Source organism: Schistocerca piceifrons, chromosome 5 (genome assembly GCF_021461385.2).
Source record: "Schistocerca piceifrons isolate TAMUIC-IGC-003096 chromosome 5, iqSchPice1.1, whole genome shotgun sequence".
NCBI lineage: Eukaryota > Metazoa > Arthropoda > Insecta > Orthoptera > Acrididae > Schistocerca > Schistocerca piceifrons.
Window position 1 is genome coordinate 12,647,644 of NC_060142.1, and position 17,015 is coordinate 12,664,658.

Here is a 17,015-nt window from a genome sequence, read left to right on the forward strand (position 1 = left end):
TAGGGGCGAAAGGCTACAGCCTTGTCTTACACCCATCTTAATACGAGGACTTCGTTCTTGATCGTCCACTCTTATTATTCCCTCTTGGTTGTTGTACATATTGTATATGACCCGTCTCTCCCTATAGCTTACCCCTACTTTTTTAGAATCTCGAACAGCTTGCACCATTTTATATTGTCGAACGCTTTTTCCAGGTCGACAAATCCTATGAAAGTGTCTTGATTTTTCTTTAGCCTTGCTTCCATTATTAGCCGTAACGTCAGAATTGCCTCTCTCGTCCCTTTACTTTTCCTAAAGCCAAACTGATCGTCACCTAGCGCATTCTCAATTTTCTTTTCCATTCTTCTGTATATTATTCTTGTAAGCAGCTTCATGCATGAGCTGTTAAGCTGACTGTGCGATAATTCTCGCACTTGTCAGCTCTTGCCGTCTTCGGAATTGTGTGGATGATGCTTTTCCGAAAGTCAGATGGTATGTCGCCAGACTCATATATTCTACACACCAACGTGAATAGTCGTTTTGTTGCCACCTCCCCCAATGATTTGAGAAATTCTGATGGAATGTTATCTATCCCTTCTGCCTTATTTGACCGTAAGTCCTCCAAAGCTCTTTTAAATTCCGATTCTAATACTGGATCCCCTATCTCTTCTAAATCGACTCCTGTTTCTTCTTCTATCACATCAGACAAATCTTCACCCTCATAGAGGCTTTCAATGTATTCTTTCCACCTATTTGCTCTCTCCTCTGTATTTAACAGTGGAATTCCCGTTGCACTCTTAATGTTACCACCGTTGTTTTGACTTTCCTGTATGCTGAGTCTGTCCTTCCGACAATCATATCTTTTTCGATGTCTTCACATTTTTCCTGCAGCCGTTTCGTCTTAGCTTCCCTGCACTTCCTATTTATTTCATTCCTCAGCGACTTGTATTTCTGTATTCCTGATTTTCCCGGAACATGTTTGTACTTCCTCCTTTCATCAATCAACTGAAGTATTTCTTCTGTTACCCATGGTTTCTTCGCAGCTACCTTCTTTGTACCTATGTTTTCCTGTGATGGCCCTTTTTAGAGATGTCCATTCCTCACCCTTTCCGAACTGTAAAAACGGGGCGATCCGACAGCCGGCAGCTCAAGGCGTGGAGTGTGCGTCAGCCCCCAAGCCAAACCTGCCCTGACTCAGCAGCGCACCGTGGCCGTTCTGCACCTGGCCAACATCGGCCGCCAGTTCCCACGGGGACGTGTCCTGCCCTCCTGCATGAACTAACCACCGCCCTAGTACACTCGTTTTACGTTCTTAGGCTAGATGTTTGGCGGCTTGCAGAGACTGACTCTCAGTTTTGTATAGTAGAGTGACTGCAGCAGACTCCGAAGAACGCGATCATGTTATGCTGTAGGCGCGATCTTCCATCCTGCATCAACAAACTGACGTAATGGAGCCGCAGATAAGACTAAAAAGAATTATGCAGGTCGAGAAACTGGTCATTCCTTAACTACCCACCTGTCAACGAAGACATCATTCAGTGAACAAACAACGTATCTGGAGTGTACTGGAGCCCCATGTTTGGTAAACCATTTGCTTCCCCTTATTTTCAGCGTCATATTCTCAAGCTAGTCTGGAAGAGTGCTCTGCTACATTGTAGAAGACAGCATGTGTGATTCTTACTGCAAGAAGGAGTCAACGTGGTGGACGCTCACTTACAGTACATTAACTCATAGATTAACGTTATCCCCTACATTTATCTTAACCCGCACATTAGCCTTTAAATAGTACTCGTGTCTGGTCTGAGTTACGCAATAAGGATTTGGATTTTCCCACAAAAATGATAACGAAAAAATGCTACTCTGTCGCCTCCAGATGTTGGCTCCTCTGTAAATAAGACTGAAGGAACAATCAAAGTTTCAGCAATAGAATCTCCAGCAGGACTCCTTCATGTCGGATGAGAGACAGACGAAAGACGCTGCCCACGTTGTTGGGAGTAACTTTTCTTAGAGACAAAATGTTCGTTAATGATTCCCAGCAGCTCTAGGTATCCTTCTGTATTGGTTATGCCCCTGAGAGGCGCTCTGTGATGTGTGTATACAATATGTGGTCCCTATAAACACTCATCTGCTTTGCATGAAACAGAATAGGCCGAGGCAGTTAAAATTCCTGATTCCTTTCTAAACAATCTCTCTTCAGAAAGACACAATCAATTCCAAGGTTCTCTCGTTGAAACTCACTTTGTCAATTTACTAGGGTAGGCAGTGTGCAATGTGGTTAGTAGTCCCTGTTAGTTCAGTGAAATGTCATCTTCTCTGAGACACCAGATTCTATATGATACCTAGCGTTGGTGAGCAGCATTAGCGAACATTTTCTTTTCAACAAAAGTTGTTCCTGGTCTTGTTTTATTTTGAGAAATATGTCAATCTCTCCAAATTTTTAATATTACTCTCGCATGTCCTATAAATGAGATCAGGATTCGAAGAATATTATTTGAAGTTTACTTCCGTCTTCACCACTTTTGACGAGTACTAGTCAATGAGACTTTATGACTCCGTGTTTTTGACAAAGTTTCTTCAAAATTGTTTCAGTGATTCTGACGCTTTTCTGTTTGAAATTTTTAACTTTTAACGTCAGCGTCACAATACTGGTATAAGGATAAAAACATCTTTTGTGAACAGTTTGTATCTATATATCCCAACTTGTAGCTAATCTTGCAGCGTGTTGTGGTAGTTAAAGGTTTGATGGTGTAAGATTTTAAAAAAATTGTACACAACATATATTAGTATTATGATACATATTTCTTCTATATCTTCTTACGCGAGCTTTTTGGCCGGCAGACGGATCACAGTGCTGGATCACCCACCGTATTTGTCGGATTTCAGCCCAGCCAACTTCCGCTTGTTCCCCAATTATAAGTTTATAATGAAAGGTCATCATTACGACTCATTGAATGACGTCCTAGAAAACTGCACTGCGCTACTAATACAATTCCAAAATAGGATGACACTGGTTGTTTCAAAACACTTTTAAAATGATTTCAGCTATGTATTGATTCAGGGGGAGACAATTTTGAATAAGTAGAGTGGTTCAGTGAACGTAATCCGTGACTTATATTTTTCATAGCTACAGTTACATTGTGTATATGCAAAGGACATCCACAGTAACGCTGTAAAGGCGAAACTATATTTGTCTGTTAGCTTTTCACAACTACACCGCTGAACCGTTTTCGATGAAATTTAATGTGGAGATACATTGAACCCTGAGGAAGAACATAAGATACTTTAGAAAGAACAAGATATTCATTGATTTGAACAATACAACGCGATGTAGCGAAAAATATTTACTATTTGATAAAGCGTTTCCTCTTTGATTTTCAACTTCATCATATTTATGAAAATGTTTTTATTGATTATACGTTCTACGTAATACGATTCAACATAATTAATAATAATTAAAACAATGCTTATCCAATCCTCAACGTGTTTAATACATACGCCTATAAGAATATTAGTAAATGCGAAAGTGATTCTGTCGGTTACGTTTTCACAACTAAACCACTGAACTGATTTGAAACAGCTGAAATTGTGTATGGAGATAGCGTCAACCCTGACGAAGAACATAGGCTACTTTAGAAAGTCAATAGAGAAATAGACCCATAACAGGATGAAGCAGGGAGTGGGACATTAGTTTTTACATAACTGAACATAAATGTGTCAAAATAATTACTAAATTTGTTACGCAATGCAGAGTTGTGCACTCCTGCCCATGCGCCTTAACGCGTCTTCGTGCATTTAAAGAAAGAGGGGGGGAGAGGGGGAGAGAGGAGAGAGAGAGAGAGAGAGAGAGAGAGGGAAAGGGGTGGAGGTGAACGTCACGAGCTGTGCTTACCTGGACAGGCAGACATCTGAGGACAGCAGATGTCATTGCATGCACTTACTCATCATTACTTATCACAACAAAACTAGTGAGACGTGTGCGCAGCCACAGGTACATCTGCATCAACATCTACTCCACATTGACAGCTAGTCTTTTTATATTATTAACATAATTGTGTTAATGGCCCCAAAACACATTATCATATAACTGAAACAATTGCATGTAACAAATTATGAAATAAGCTAGAAAATATATTTCTATTCATATGGCACTCATGTTAGGTTGACAATGAGAGTAAAAAATTGGGATTAAAAAGATAGCAAGACAGAGAAAATATTTCTAGTTACCAACAATTATAACCAGCAAAAACGTCATCCATATGCTTCGAATATTTATGAAATAAGCTAGAGGCGTTCAAAATTAAAAACTGGAAAAAATCACAATGTCAGAGAAAGTTTATCTGCAAACCAGTAAAAATAACCAGGTAAAATGCCGTTGATACTCTTCATTCTGGAGAAACAAGAAATATATTTTGAAATATCTTATACAAAAAAACCGTTTAAATGATCAGCGGGTAGACATGAATACCTATTGTAAACGTTAAGTGACTAGCTTCACATCATCGCAATTAATTGTACGAATGATGCATTGAATATGAAACTAACTGATTAAATAACTAACTATTACGCTATATGCAGTACTTTGTTCGCTTACGAACTGTACACTGCGTAGCGTTAATACATGTTCTACATTACTTTCACACTTATGTTTTCTTGACTCGCAGAAAGGTCAACACAACGTGTTATCAAATCTGTGTTTTTGATTAGTTTGTACAAAGTGTTGCAGACGGCTGGTAGTCAGTTAGGCCAACTTGGGAAGCTCCCAAAAGCTGCCACTGTTTGGGCGCCGGAGACTGAAGTGAGAAATTCGTTGTCTCCCCCAAGTGACACGTTGTCCCGCACGCTTGTAAGGTGTGTTACAGAAATTGTAACTGCGTGGCTGCCCATTACTGGAAATTATGCAATTGTTCTTCTCTTTTCCAACGCAGAAAACTGCTTTTTCTCTTTCAAGCTGTTCAATTTGGGACGACACATGAAGCACAGATGAGCACATTTTCATTATTAACTGGCTGTATTCTTCAGGGACCACAGAGAGGTCGCTGTCGTATAAGACTGAACGTAGGCGCGCCATTTACGCAGAGAGAGAAATAAAACTGATGTTGTCATTAAACTGCGTTGCATGGAGAGGGGGACTGCCATTTCGGCAATTGGAGACAGCTGTTAGCCAAATATACTGCAGTCACGTTTGTGCTGCGCTGGTGAGGAGAGAGTTTCCCGAGATCTGTGCGCGACAGGCTGTTGAACAGGTCCCTCCCCGCGGATCCTTACGTGATGATAAGGCAAGTGGAAGATAAATGATAGGAGGTGTGGGGGGAGGGGGGGAAGTGTTTCGGCGCCGTCTTGTGGAGTCTCGCATCAGATCAGCTCTCACTGTAAGACGGCGTCGAAAGTTTTGGAAATAGCCAAATTTCTCATGAACATTTAAGTTATATAGTGGCCGCAAATGTCATAGTATACCTCGCCCCAGTCAGCGTTGCTAAACCTGTGGTTTAATGGATCTATGATCATTAATTTTAGAAATGTGTGAGAATTCTGTAGTAGATTACAGTCTACAACACAGATTCCAGGAGAGCGTAAGTGCCCCTACCTTTGAGTCGCCGCTTCTGGACGCCTACGTCTATTAATCAGTTTGTCATTCTGGTACGGGTCTAGTAGCCACGGCAATAGCAGCGTAGAAGAAAGTCATTTGGTACAGGGGGTGGGGAGATCTTTTTTTTTTCTGGTCATCAGTCTACTGACTGGTTTGATGCGGCCCGCCACGAATTCCGTTCCTGTGCTAACCTCTTCATCTCAGAGTAGCACTTGCAACCTTAGTCCTCAATTATTTGCTTGACGTATTCCAATCTCTGTCTTCCTCTACAGTTTTTGCCCTCTATAGCTCCCTCTAGTACCATGGAAGTCATTCCCTCATGTCTTAGCAGATGTCCTATCATCCTGTCCCTTCTCCTTATCAGTGTTTTCCACATATTCCTTTCCTCTCCGATTCTGCATAGAACCTCCTCATTCCTTGCCTTATCAGTCCACCTAATTTTCAACATTCGTCTATAGCACCACATCTCAAATGCTTCGATTCTCTTCTGTTCCGGTTTTCCCACAGTCCATGTTTCACTACCATACAGTGCTGTACTCCAGACGTACATCATCAGAAATTTCTTCCTCAAATTATATGTGAATACATACTCGCCAGCTATTTGCTGATCTGGTGATCTGGTATGTAGCAACATTTGCGAATGGAAATTCCTTTTTGTTATGTTCAATTGCGTAGTTTCATCTAACAGCAGAAAAACTGACAGGATGTACTTAATGTCTTAAAATGAAATAAGTGATCGATTTTGACAATCATCGAATTCGTTCTTCAGACACTGCTACGCCATGTGATCTTTTAATTTTTTTAAAAATTAGGTGTGTGGCGAAATTGGGTAATCACAATCAAAAGAAAAGTAAACATTTATGCCGGAAAAAAACTAACTCTAGGATATTCATGCATACGAAAAATTATTGGATCTTGTTTCTGTTGCTCTCGTCACGAGTGGACTGAGAAGTGGAGTGACCAGCGCAGTGACGCTACAGTTGCTGGTACTGGTTTGAGGAGGCTGTATGTAGGTGTGGGGGAGCAGACAGTGGAGCCCACGTGGTGACTGGGACAGCACGGCGCGGCTGGTGCAGGGTGGAGAGCAGCGGCCCACAGCCGGTGGCTGGCGAGGCTGCAGCCGGCACTCCAGGGGCAGCGGCCAGAGCCGGCTGTGGGGGCGGCTGCTGCTGCCGTAGCTCGCACCGGAACTCCAGCAGTGGCGGCTGGACTCCAGAAGCGTCGACGTCACTGCTGCTGGCTGGGACTCCAGGACCAGCGGCTGGAGCTGCGGCTGCCGCCTCAGAAGAGGTGGGCCGACGAGCAGTTGTCGGTGGGCGGCGGCGGGGGGTCAGCCTCGTAGGGCGGGATGCCGGCCAGCTGCATCGCGTCCCTCATCTGCAACAGCCGGCGCCTCGCTGTCTCCACAAACTCCCCCCTCAGCACTCTGCTACCCAGGAACAAAATACACGTGTCGTCTTACCCCCAAAACTCTCCTGTTTTTCATTATGTATACGCCATCAGTCTTCCAACTACTCCAACGCTGCCCTTCACTTTTTTTCTATGTCGTACGAATTCTTCCATTTTTACATAGCTACCACACCCAACTTTCTGTGTAATCCGTTCTGTGTATTGTAACTTCCCCACTTTTATCGTCTACTGCTCCTCCCAGGCCAACGGCCTTGCCACAGTGGTAACAACGGTTCCCGTCAGATCACCAAAGTTAAGCGCTGTCGGGCTGGGCTAGCACTTGGATGGGTGACCATCCGGTCTGCCGAGTGCTGTTGGCAAGCGGGGTCCACTCAGCCCCTGTGAGGCAAACTGAGGAGCTACTTGATTGAGAAGTAGCGGCTCCTGTGGGCTGTGGATGACACGGCGGCCGGTCGGTACCATTCGGCCTTCGTGGCTTGTTCGGGAGGAGTTTCGTTTCGTTTACTCCTCCCAGACCCGTGTTGGCTACTTGTGGAAATTGTAGCAGATGTTGTGTTAACGTGACCCTCCCTCTAGTAAGAATATCCTGTAGAACTGTCTCCTTACCAATCTGGCTTCTTCCGGAAACTGTAGCCGATGCTGCGCTAACCTGACCCTCCCTCTACTAAGAATATCCTGTAGAATTCTCTTCTTCCCTATTAATTTTAATGTTTCTTCTTTTCGTACTTCAAGTGTCCACATAATTGTTGACATTCTCCGATAACAGCACAGTTCAGTGACTTCCAGTCTTTCTACATCCTGACGTCCTCTCGTGCACGCTTCACTTGCATACTCAACTGTGCTCCATACGTCCACATTATTTTTCATTACCATATCACTATGTGATACAGCTTTTTCTATTGCAGGAAATTTTCTATATTTGTGCCATGTTACTTTTTTTAACTTTCTTGCTTGAGCAACACCGTAAAATTTAACTTTCTAGATGAAAGAACTCTCTTATTTCTAGCACTGCAGTGTCATGTTCTATTTCAGACTTTCTTATTCATTTCATCCAACGAATGCAGTAACCAGTCATTGCTTTGTACAAGAAAATGTCTTAGAAGGGTACATAATGGTCAAAACTAGAAATAAAGGACTATGAATATCTGTCCAGAAACCTTTTGAGATATCAGTTACCTTACTTCTGTCCAGGACGGTCAGGAATCAGTCGTGTAGCCTGTGTTCCTGTTAACACAAGCACGACACATACAATACTAGTCACTCTTCAGCTGCCATCATGCTTTCGCCTCTAGCCTTGGCAATGGCAAGGAGAAGAGAGCCATATCCGGCTAAAATCACTCACTGGTGGTTTCATCCCGTAGGGCCGCCAGACTGCTGGCGTGTTAACTGCTACATTTCACCCACTATTCAAAACAGTCTTGTATAATTTATATGACAGTAAAGTCTCTTAATTTAGTTAACCATTCGAAGTCTGAATGCGGACCTGTGTGTTCGTCGAGTGAGGAACGTAAGAGTGAACCAGAGTTGACGTACTTACTGTTATCTTCGACAGGGCGTGTCCACAGAAAGTTCATCATCAAGCTGTAGGAAAAATGGCAACACTCGGTGATGGAGCACGTAGAAACCAAGAATTACCTGGAAGAGTGCACCAAAGCCGATACAATGACGGAGAAAAGTCGCAACTCTTAGAAAGAGTTGGCCAACGTAAACCAAAGTTGGTAAGTGTGTCTCTGCATTTGAAAGATGACGTCTCTTCAAATTCTGCAGCAGTCGCATAAGAATAGCGCTAGTACCGCCACCACGCAAATCGTGTTCGCTTTAAATACAAGTTGTGACGGTCGTAAGTATTAGTTACCTTTGAGATTGGAGGTTGTGACTTGATGTTAGTCAAGAATGCCGTTAAGGCGACAAAGACGCCACTGTCAAGACCTCACAGAGTTTGAACGAGAGCGCGTAACAGCACTCCCGCCAAGTGTTCCTGCAGCCACTGTACGTGATTACCGGCAGACACTGTGTGGCGCCCTCCGAGCCACACCCCAGCCCTGCTGCTGTAGCAGGAGCAGCGGCAGCAGCCGTGCAGCCCACGCGCACTCGGAGCCGCTTCACTGCGTGACGCTGCACGGACACTTCCTAGTCGCCATTTAGACACCACAGCTCGTGCCTCATTTCAGAGAGCCTCGCCCTGGGCTCCATTTCTTGCTGCATTATTTGTAATAAGTCTTCATACACTTTGAGAAATACAACCAAATCTTCTTTTTGTTGTCTTGACTTGTTCGCTAATCATTTATGATCCTGTCCAGCTTTCCTATGAAGACAGTTGCCACGCCACTCTGCAGCGCATCTGTCCTTACAATTTCGAACGAGGTCGTACACAGCATACCTGGCAACGAGACACGGTGCCTACTCGTGGCCATCTTCGAGCCTAGTTTACTTGTTCTATTTTTCATTGGTTTTTGCTGCTGTTGGTTATCTTCTGCGTCCCTAGCTTTTGCCTTGCTTGTGCTCTTTATGTTTCTGGTACGGCAGTTGCAGTTCTTCCAGTCCCTTTCTTTCTCTCTGTGCTGTTTTCGCTTCTTGCTCATTGTATTTGTGCAATGCTTAATTGATAATGGCTGCTGCACCGCAGTCACCTGATGCGCCACCTGCAGGTGATCTCTCTCACTTTATTGAGTTTCACAGTTACCAAGTGGCACAATTGCTTCGTGACGGCGCAGATAACTTCACACGAGACGCCGTGTCCGATGGCAGGGCCGCCGCCTGCATCAGCCACGTACTGCTTGGCCGCGACAGCTTGACCATTTCGCTAGCCCTGCCAGAATCGGAGAGAATAGGCACTACTCGGAAGATATTTATTTGTCTCCGAGCGTTGCCAACGCCAAGCTGCCCCTAGAGGCTAAGTATTACGAAAGGCTTGTGTTCACTAGCAAGTAACTTCTGTAAGCACTCGCTGAGGTATCTACAATAGAACAGAAACTTACTCAAGTTGGCTTTTTGAGGTCATTGGGCAATATTATTTCAGGAAGTTGCTGCAAATACTTACTGCTGGAATGCAGTTATTCTTAAAAACCAGAGCAATCGCCGCTGTTTTTGCTGTGTTATTAATGATCAAAGATCGTGACGAAAGACAAAAATAAAAAATAGACAAAAATATTACAGAGAACATACTGATGTAACCGAGAAACACGATTTATTTAACTAAATCAAATGACTTCACTTAGATTAAATACTTTGTAGATGTCGTACACAAATTTCGAACATCTCTTGTCTGATGTATAATCAAATATCTGATAGGAGGAAAGAAAAATTCGGCGCGCTATCTCCTCAAGAGATTGCGTTTTAATTATTCTTCGCTTTTTGCAAGCAATATATATTACTTTAATCACAAGTGTACTAGATTTATGTTTACGTTAACACTAAAAATTCAGCTACAATTTAAATGCGTCTGAGCTGCCATTCCACTTTCTCTTCTGGTGAAACAAATTGATCGCATTGCATTTCCTTGACTAATAGTGCTAGTCTGCTTTTGCGTTCCAATAGTACATTAGTTTTGGTTCGTCTGTCTTTGTGATATTCTCCTTTTCGACACAGATATTTTCACACTTTTACTGAACACACACAACTTCTATAAGTTTGATAAAAAATTCGGCAAGCACTTGCAGCAAGATGCAAGAAACTAGAACGTATTTTCACTCTGCAGCGGAATGTGGGTTGATTTGAAACTTCCTCACAAATTAAAACTGTGTGTCGGACCGGGTCTCGAACCTGGAAACCTGGTCTGGAAGAAACTGATTCCACTAACTTACCAACTTCTCGAACTGTACGAAGCTAGCGGAAGTCGACGAGAGGAGGGAGAGGGGATGCAGATATTGTGGTTCCTGCTGTTCCAGCCGACAAATTAGGTGATTTCCGATCCGATGGAAGTGTCACTTAATCGGATAATATTTCCGCGAGTGCTGTCTCTGATTTCGTGTTAAGCACAAACCCCGCAGGTAGTGATGCCAGGAGGTGGTGCTGCCTCTCCCCTCCCCTCACCCCTCCTGTCCCCTCGGCAGCCATAACGCGGGAGCGCGGCCGCTCTCAACAGTCACGGTGCGAATCGTCAACTTACCGTGGACAAACTGTGTATTCCCGCATTTCGTGAGTCTAATGAGGTAAGGGCACACTGGGCAGAGTACTTCACACAATTCGACACGCACATCGCAGCGCATCACTTATAACGTTCTGACAAACATCAGCGACTACTTACAAGCTTTGTGCAAAACTCTTTCCCACGTCGCACTCTGAATTAGTACAATATGAGGACCTATTGCAGGCGCTTTGTTTATGAGGACAGGGTACAAGAAGCGGCTGCCCGTAGCGCGTTCCTTAGGTCGTAAGCAACAAGGAGAGACGTACCAAGACGTGTAGATTCAAATGTGACTGTAGCAATTACTACAGTGACGTCATGGTGCATGCCGCCATCATGCACAGTGTGGCTGACTATCGAATTTGGTAACAGGTTCTTAGATACCCGGTCGATTCCTTGCAACAGGTTCTGTAGAGTCTCTAATATGAAGCAGCAGCAGACAGTTTTGAGGCGGCGCCTGTTTGTTCTGTAGAGAGCCGCGATAAACAGGTTTCGCCGCCAGCTCGCAAACAGCGACCGGCCGGGCACAGACAGCCACGGCGCTCGCGTGAACACGTGTCGCAGTCAAGTCCGGTCCGCGCTGTAATACGGCACGTGTCCGCCGATCTTGCCCATCAGGTGAAGCGTCTTGCTTTTCTTGCGGCAAACGGATCGAGATCAAACAGTGTGTTTACAGAAATATAAGACACGCCCTTCTGCTACTCCTTCGCGCAAATCTAAGTCGCAAACCGTATATAGTGTGTTTTCAAAGCCCCGCAGTATCGTTAGTGCGAAACAACAGTGTTATAACCGTTCAGCAAAGGTTTCCAACTCGTGTGTAGTGCTACGTGACGACAACAAACCTTTCGTGTCTCTTACTACTGCTGGACGGTCACTCAATTTGCCACTTGATACTGCAGCTTCAGTGACTTTGATCAGCTGAAGCGCTTACGAATTGCTTCACAAACTTAAGTTGCGCACATCGCGCCTTAAGCTGGTGGCGTAAAACGGCCAAGGAATTCTGTCTCAGGCAATTGTAGAGTTCCTGCAGCTTTCCGAAATTTGACAAAGATATTTACAGAACTTTTTGCCCAAGACAGCGCTAATATTTTTGGTTTTGACTCTTTTGATGTGTTTGGGTTGAGCATTCACACATTCTGTTATTTCCTCTGATGCTCGGGACGGTGTTGCTAATTTATGTGCAGAATTTCAGGATTTGTTTTCTGACGGTTTAGTCAAAGCCAGTAATTTTGATGCCCATATCATAACGTTGGACAGTGAACAGTGACGCCTTGTCAGAGCTCGACCTGTTCCTCGTGCTCATCGAGAAGAGCTGGCTCAGCAACTTAGGGCCTTGCGAGGCAGTTGGGTCACAGCACCCAGTACTTCCAGCCCGTGGGCCTCTTCTCTTCTCATTCTAAAGAAGCCATCCGGTGGACTCCGGCTGTGAATTCTCAAACAGTCATTGACAGTTATCCTTTGCCGCGCCCAGCAGAACTGATGCCGGCCGGCTGAACGTTAATTTTCCAGAGCTGATTTCCGCGATGTTTGCAAAATTCCTCCAGATGCGGAAGCGCGAGAAGCGTTATTTCTTAACACTGTTCACGGTCTCTTTACATTTTCGAGATTGCCGTTCGTGGGTGCTTCCAAATGTGCTATATTTCAGCGCATTCTGGAGCAGCTGACGGCAAAACTTTCTTTTAGCTCGAATTATTTATATGACATTGTCGTCTCAGGTAACGCTCCTGAGGAACACATCTTCGCCCTCATAGGTCTGTCTATAGCAGTTCTCAGATGTAACAGAGAAGAACCTGTTTTTTTTCTTTTTCAGACTTAACTTGAGTATTAGGACAAGTCATTAATGGCGAGGGTGTCCAGCCACTGTGGTAACACGTGCTTACTATCCGTGACCGTCCACCCCCACGCAGTGGGCGGGAATTGCTGTCCGTGTTACGGAATCTCACGTATTACATCCGATTTATTCCTAACGCCGCTCAAATCGCGGCTCCCTTGCATCGCTTGTGCAGGAAGAATACTCCTTTTGTTCAGCCCCGAGAGTATCAGTCTGTTTTCTAAAAGCTGAAAGATGCTATGCTTAGCGATCGATCTGTTCTTCACTTTCATCCAGCCTACCCTGTGGATGCTTCTTCCTACGGCGTCAGTGCAGTATCATCACATAAATTTGGTTCTGTTGACAGGCCGATTGCCTTTGCATAGAAGTTGTTGAACAAAGCGCAATCCAATTCTTGCAACTTGAAAAGGACGCTGTCGCCATTGTCTATGGTGTTACGAGTTTCACCAGAATCTTTTAGGCAGAAGGTTTTACTTAGAGATTGACCCCAAACTCTACAATATATTTGTTCAGCGCTTCTCAGTCAGTACCAACTCGCACAGTACACAAACTGCCACGGTGGGCACTTCTTCTCTCATATAACCATTTAAGCGTGCCAGTGCAGATGCTGTTTCTCGCTTCTCTGTTGATCCAGATTCAATATTCGACAGGTCCTCTGCCTATTGTTGCTACACTGATGCGTGAGAGACGGGTGCATCCTATACCTTTCCACTTAATCACCGGAAACTAGGGCAAGCCAAAGCAGCAGATCCTGCTTTGCAGATTCTGTTGCACTACACCCACACTGGTTGACTGCGTTCAGCAAGATAGAGTCGTAGCCTGGTCGTCCGCCGATGTTTTGCACGTCGGCAGGCCCCTTACAGTTCACCAAAGTGTTCCTTTGCTTTGCACCAACAATGATCAGTCATGCGGTGTGGTTCCCCAGGCTCTGCAGCCTGACGTACTTCGTTCACTACACCAAGGTCAAATGGTTCAAATGGCTCTGAGCACTATGGGACTTAAAATCTGAGGTCATCAGTCCCCTATAACTTAGAACTACTTAAATCTAAGATCATCACACGCATCCATGCCCGAGGCAGGAGTCGAACCTGCGACCGTAGCGGTCGCGCGGTCCCAGACTGAAGCGCCTAGAACCGCTTGGCAATTTCTCTGGCAGCCTAGAACCGCTTGGTCACCGTGGCCGACCACCAAGGTCATTGGGACATAGTTCGCACCAAGCACGTGATGTCATTGCACTTGGCATGGTCTGGATGCACAAACTCAGCAGTTGACTTCTCAATGGCAATCCTGTGCTGAAAATAAGTCTGCTTAACCTCAGCAGTTCTACGAATGGCCCAAACGTCAAGAAACTTGGCAACGTTTGCACTTCACTTTTGAGCGTCCTTCCTGGAATACACGATGGCTCACGGTCGTTGATGCTTTCAGCAAATTTCCCGTCGTGGTTTCTATGCACTCTACTATAGCTCATTCCACAATCCGGACCTTGTCGTCAATCTTTTGCCTCGAGGAATTTCCTGAGTGATTGTGACTGGCAGCGGACCACAATTTCTTGGCACCGACTTTGAACAATTTTGTAGCACCTCTGGCATCAACTGCATCACGAGTACACCATTCCACCGAAATCCAACGGCGAATATGAATGCTTTGTACCTATATTTAAGCAACAGACGGACAAACTTCCTGCCTCTCACACAAGGGATCAAGCGCTGTGGCTTTTCTTCTCTTTCTTCCATTCGCAGCTATGCGATGGACCATCGCTGGCGGAACTGTTACACGGACGGCCCCACCACACTTTGCTTCAGCTTGTGCACCCGCCACAGTGGGCGACGCCCACTCCACCCAGACGGACACAGTATCACACTAACGATTCGCTCTCTTACAGACTGTGCGGTGGATTAAAGCGCTAGGAGTGAGGCACCATTGTACGCTTTCTTGGACGTTCTGCGTTTCTACTGCGGAGATCGAAAGGGTTGCTGACAAGCCACCAGGATCAAACTCGTCCCTGAGAATTGCGTGATCCTCCCCCAGGCTTTGTGCCTTCAGTTTCCGAGTCTGTATGGGCGCAGCAGCCCTGGCTGCATCCAGCTCCCGCAGGCCCCATGCCTTTGGCACCAGTTGATGGAAATCGACTCCCTTTCACCAGTCGTTTGGGGACGGGCCCCTCCTCCCAGCAGCTGCCCCGTGTGCCGTCTCCGATTCCATTGCAGTCCACCTCTGGATGTGGGTGCACGCCCTATGCCCGGTTTTTCGGTTGGTGTTCCAGGGTAGGTTCACGGCCTGTGTCGGGGCGTGGGCAGTCTTAGTTTTGGTTCCTGTCTCCTCACTGTCAACTGCATCCAGCCCTCCCCACACCACTGTTTCCTCATCTACCCTCCGCGACTACTGTGGGGGGGTTTGGGGGTAAGGAATTTGTTAACACATACCGATACCACCCTACCGGGATCTCAAAGTTGGTAAAAGAACAGCAAGTTTCCGTCAGATGCTGCCAGCGGTTGCGTGGGGTCTGGCAGACCCAGTGGTGCGCGCCTGCTGTACCACGCCTCCAGCAGCTCCACGCAGAGAGCGCCCTCTGCCGTCGCTGTGTAGGACAGCAGGTGGCAGCAACGCAGCCCATTTGTACTCGGATCCACTTCACTGTGTGAAGGCCACCTAGTCGGGTCTGTGACAACATCGCCTACGCTTTTGTTCAGAGAGCTTAATCCTTGTGACTGTTGTACTAGCTGGGCTGTACTTCTTGCTGCATTATTTGTAATGAGTCTTCGTATGCCAGAGAAATACAAGTTAAGTAAATGATCTGGTTTTCGCGTTAACTTGCTCGGTAGCAGTTAATCCTGTCCAGATTTCCTACAATGACAGTTCCCACACCACTTTGTAGCCTGCCTCTATTACCATTGTGTACGAAGTCATACACGACATACTGTATGGCTGCAGGAAAGCCGGGCTCCAGATGTTCACGTGGTACTACCGAGACACACACGTTGTGTTTGTCACATGGCTCTTGTGCATCGTACTGCATGTGCCGCAGCAATCTGAGCCGCAGTTGTCATGACAGTGACACAACAGACTTTAAAAAATCGGTTACTTCAAGGACAGCTCTGAGCCAGACGCCATGTAGCGTGCATTCCACTGACCCCAATCCACAGCCATTTGCGACTTCAGTGGTGTCAAGATAGAGCTCACGGGAGGGCTGGGTGGAAGTCTGTTGTGTTTTCCGATGACAGCTGGTTCTACCTCGGTGCCAGAGATGGCCGTTTGTTGATCAAGGCAGCAGCTGAGTGCCTGCAATCAACCTGTCTGCATGTTAGACACCCTAACCTTACACCTGTTGTTACGGTCTGGGATATAATTTTGTACGACAGCATGAACGCTTATTTATTCATTTTACTTATTTACACGTCAAGTTCCGCAGGGCCAAATTGAGGAGCAAATCTCCAGGGTCATGGAACGTGTCAGTACATGAAATTACAAGGTAAAAATAATATAAAATAAAAATAAAATATTTATGAACCCAAAAAAAGTCAAGCCACACGTTTAAGTAAGTGCAATCAACAATACAACATAAGAATCAGCCTAATTTTTCAAGCATCTGAACAAAATAGAAGGAGTGATCCATGAGCAAACTCTTCAGTTTCGATTTGAAAACGCGTGGATTACTGTTAAATTTTTTGAACACATGTGGTAGCTTATTGAAAATGGATGCAGCAGTACACTACACACTTTTGTGCACGAGAGTTAAGGAAGTCCGATCCAAATGCAGGTTTGATTTCAGCCGAGTAAGCTGCTTATTATTGGGAACTAGCTGATATTGTTAACAAGTAATGACAGTAAAGTATATATGTGTTGAGAGGCCAAAATACCGAGACCAGTGAAAAGGGGTCGACAAGAGGTTCGCGAACTTAGACTACTCATTGACCGAACCGCCCGTTTCTGAGCCAAAAATATTCTTTTAGAATGGGAAGAGTTACCCTAAAATATAATACCATGCGACATAAGCGAATGAAAATAAGCAATGTAGAGTACATTTCGTGTCGAACGATCACTAACTTCAGATACCGTTCGAATAGTAAAAATGGCAGTGTTAA

At 45.2% G+C, this 17,015-nt stretch overlaps 1 protein-coding gene and 1 pseudogene across 1 annotated transcript in view; one reads left to right on the forward strand and one right to left on the reverse strand.

Annotated features, from left to right (window-relative positions):
• Window positions 1–6,540: 6,540 nt before the first annotated feature.
• Window positions 6,541–17,015, reverse strand: part of LOC124798081 (dipeptidase 1-like) — a 200,103-nt gene continuing 189,628 nt past the window's right edge. The window contains exons 11-12 of the mRNA XM_047261322.1: window positions 6,867–6,943; window positions 6,541–6,802 (exon numbers count right to left, since the gene is read on the reverse strand). Coding sequence (XP_047117278.1) covers window positions 6,541–6,802; window positions 6,867–6,943 — 339 coding nt within the window. The remainder of the gene's footprint in view (window positions 6,803–6,866; window positions 6,944–17,015) is intronic.
• LOC124799454 lies at window positions 7,218–7,335 on the forward strand (annotated as a pseudogene).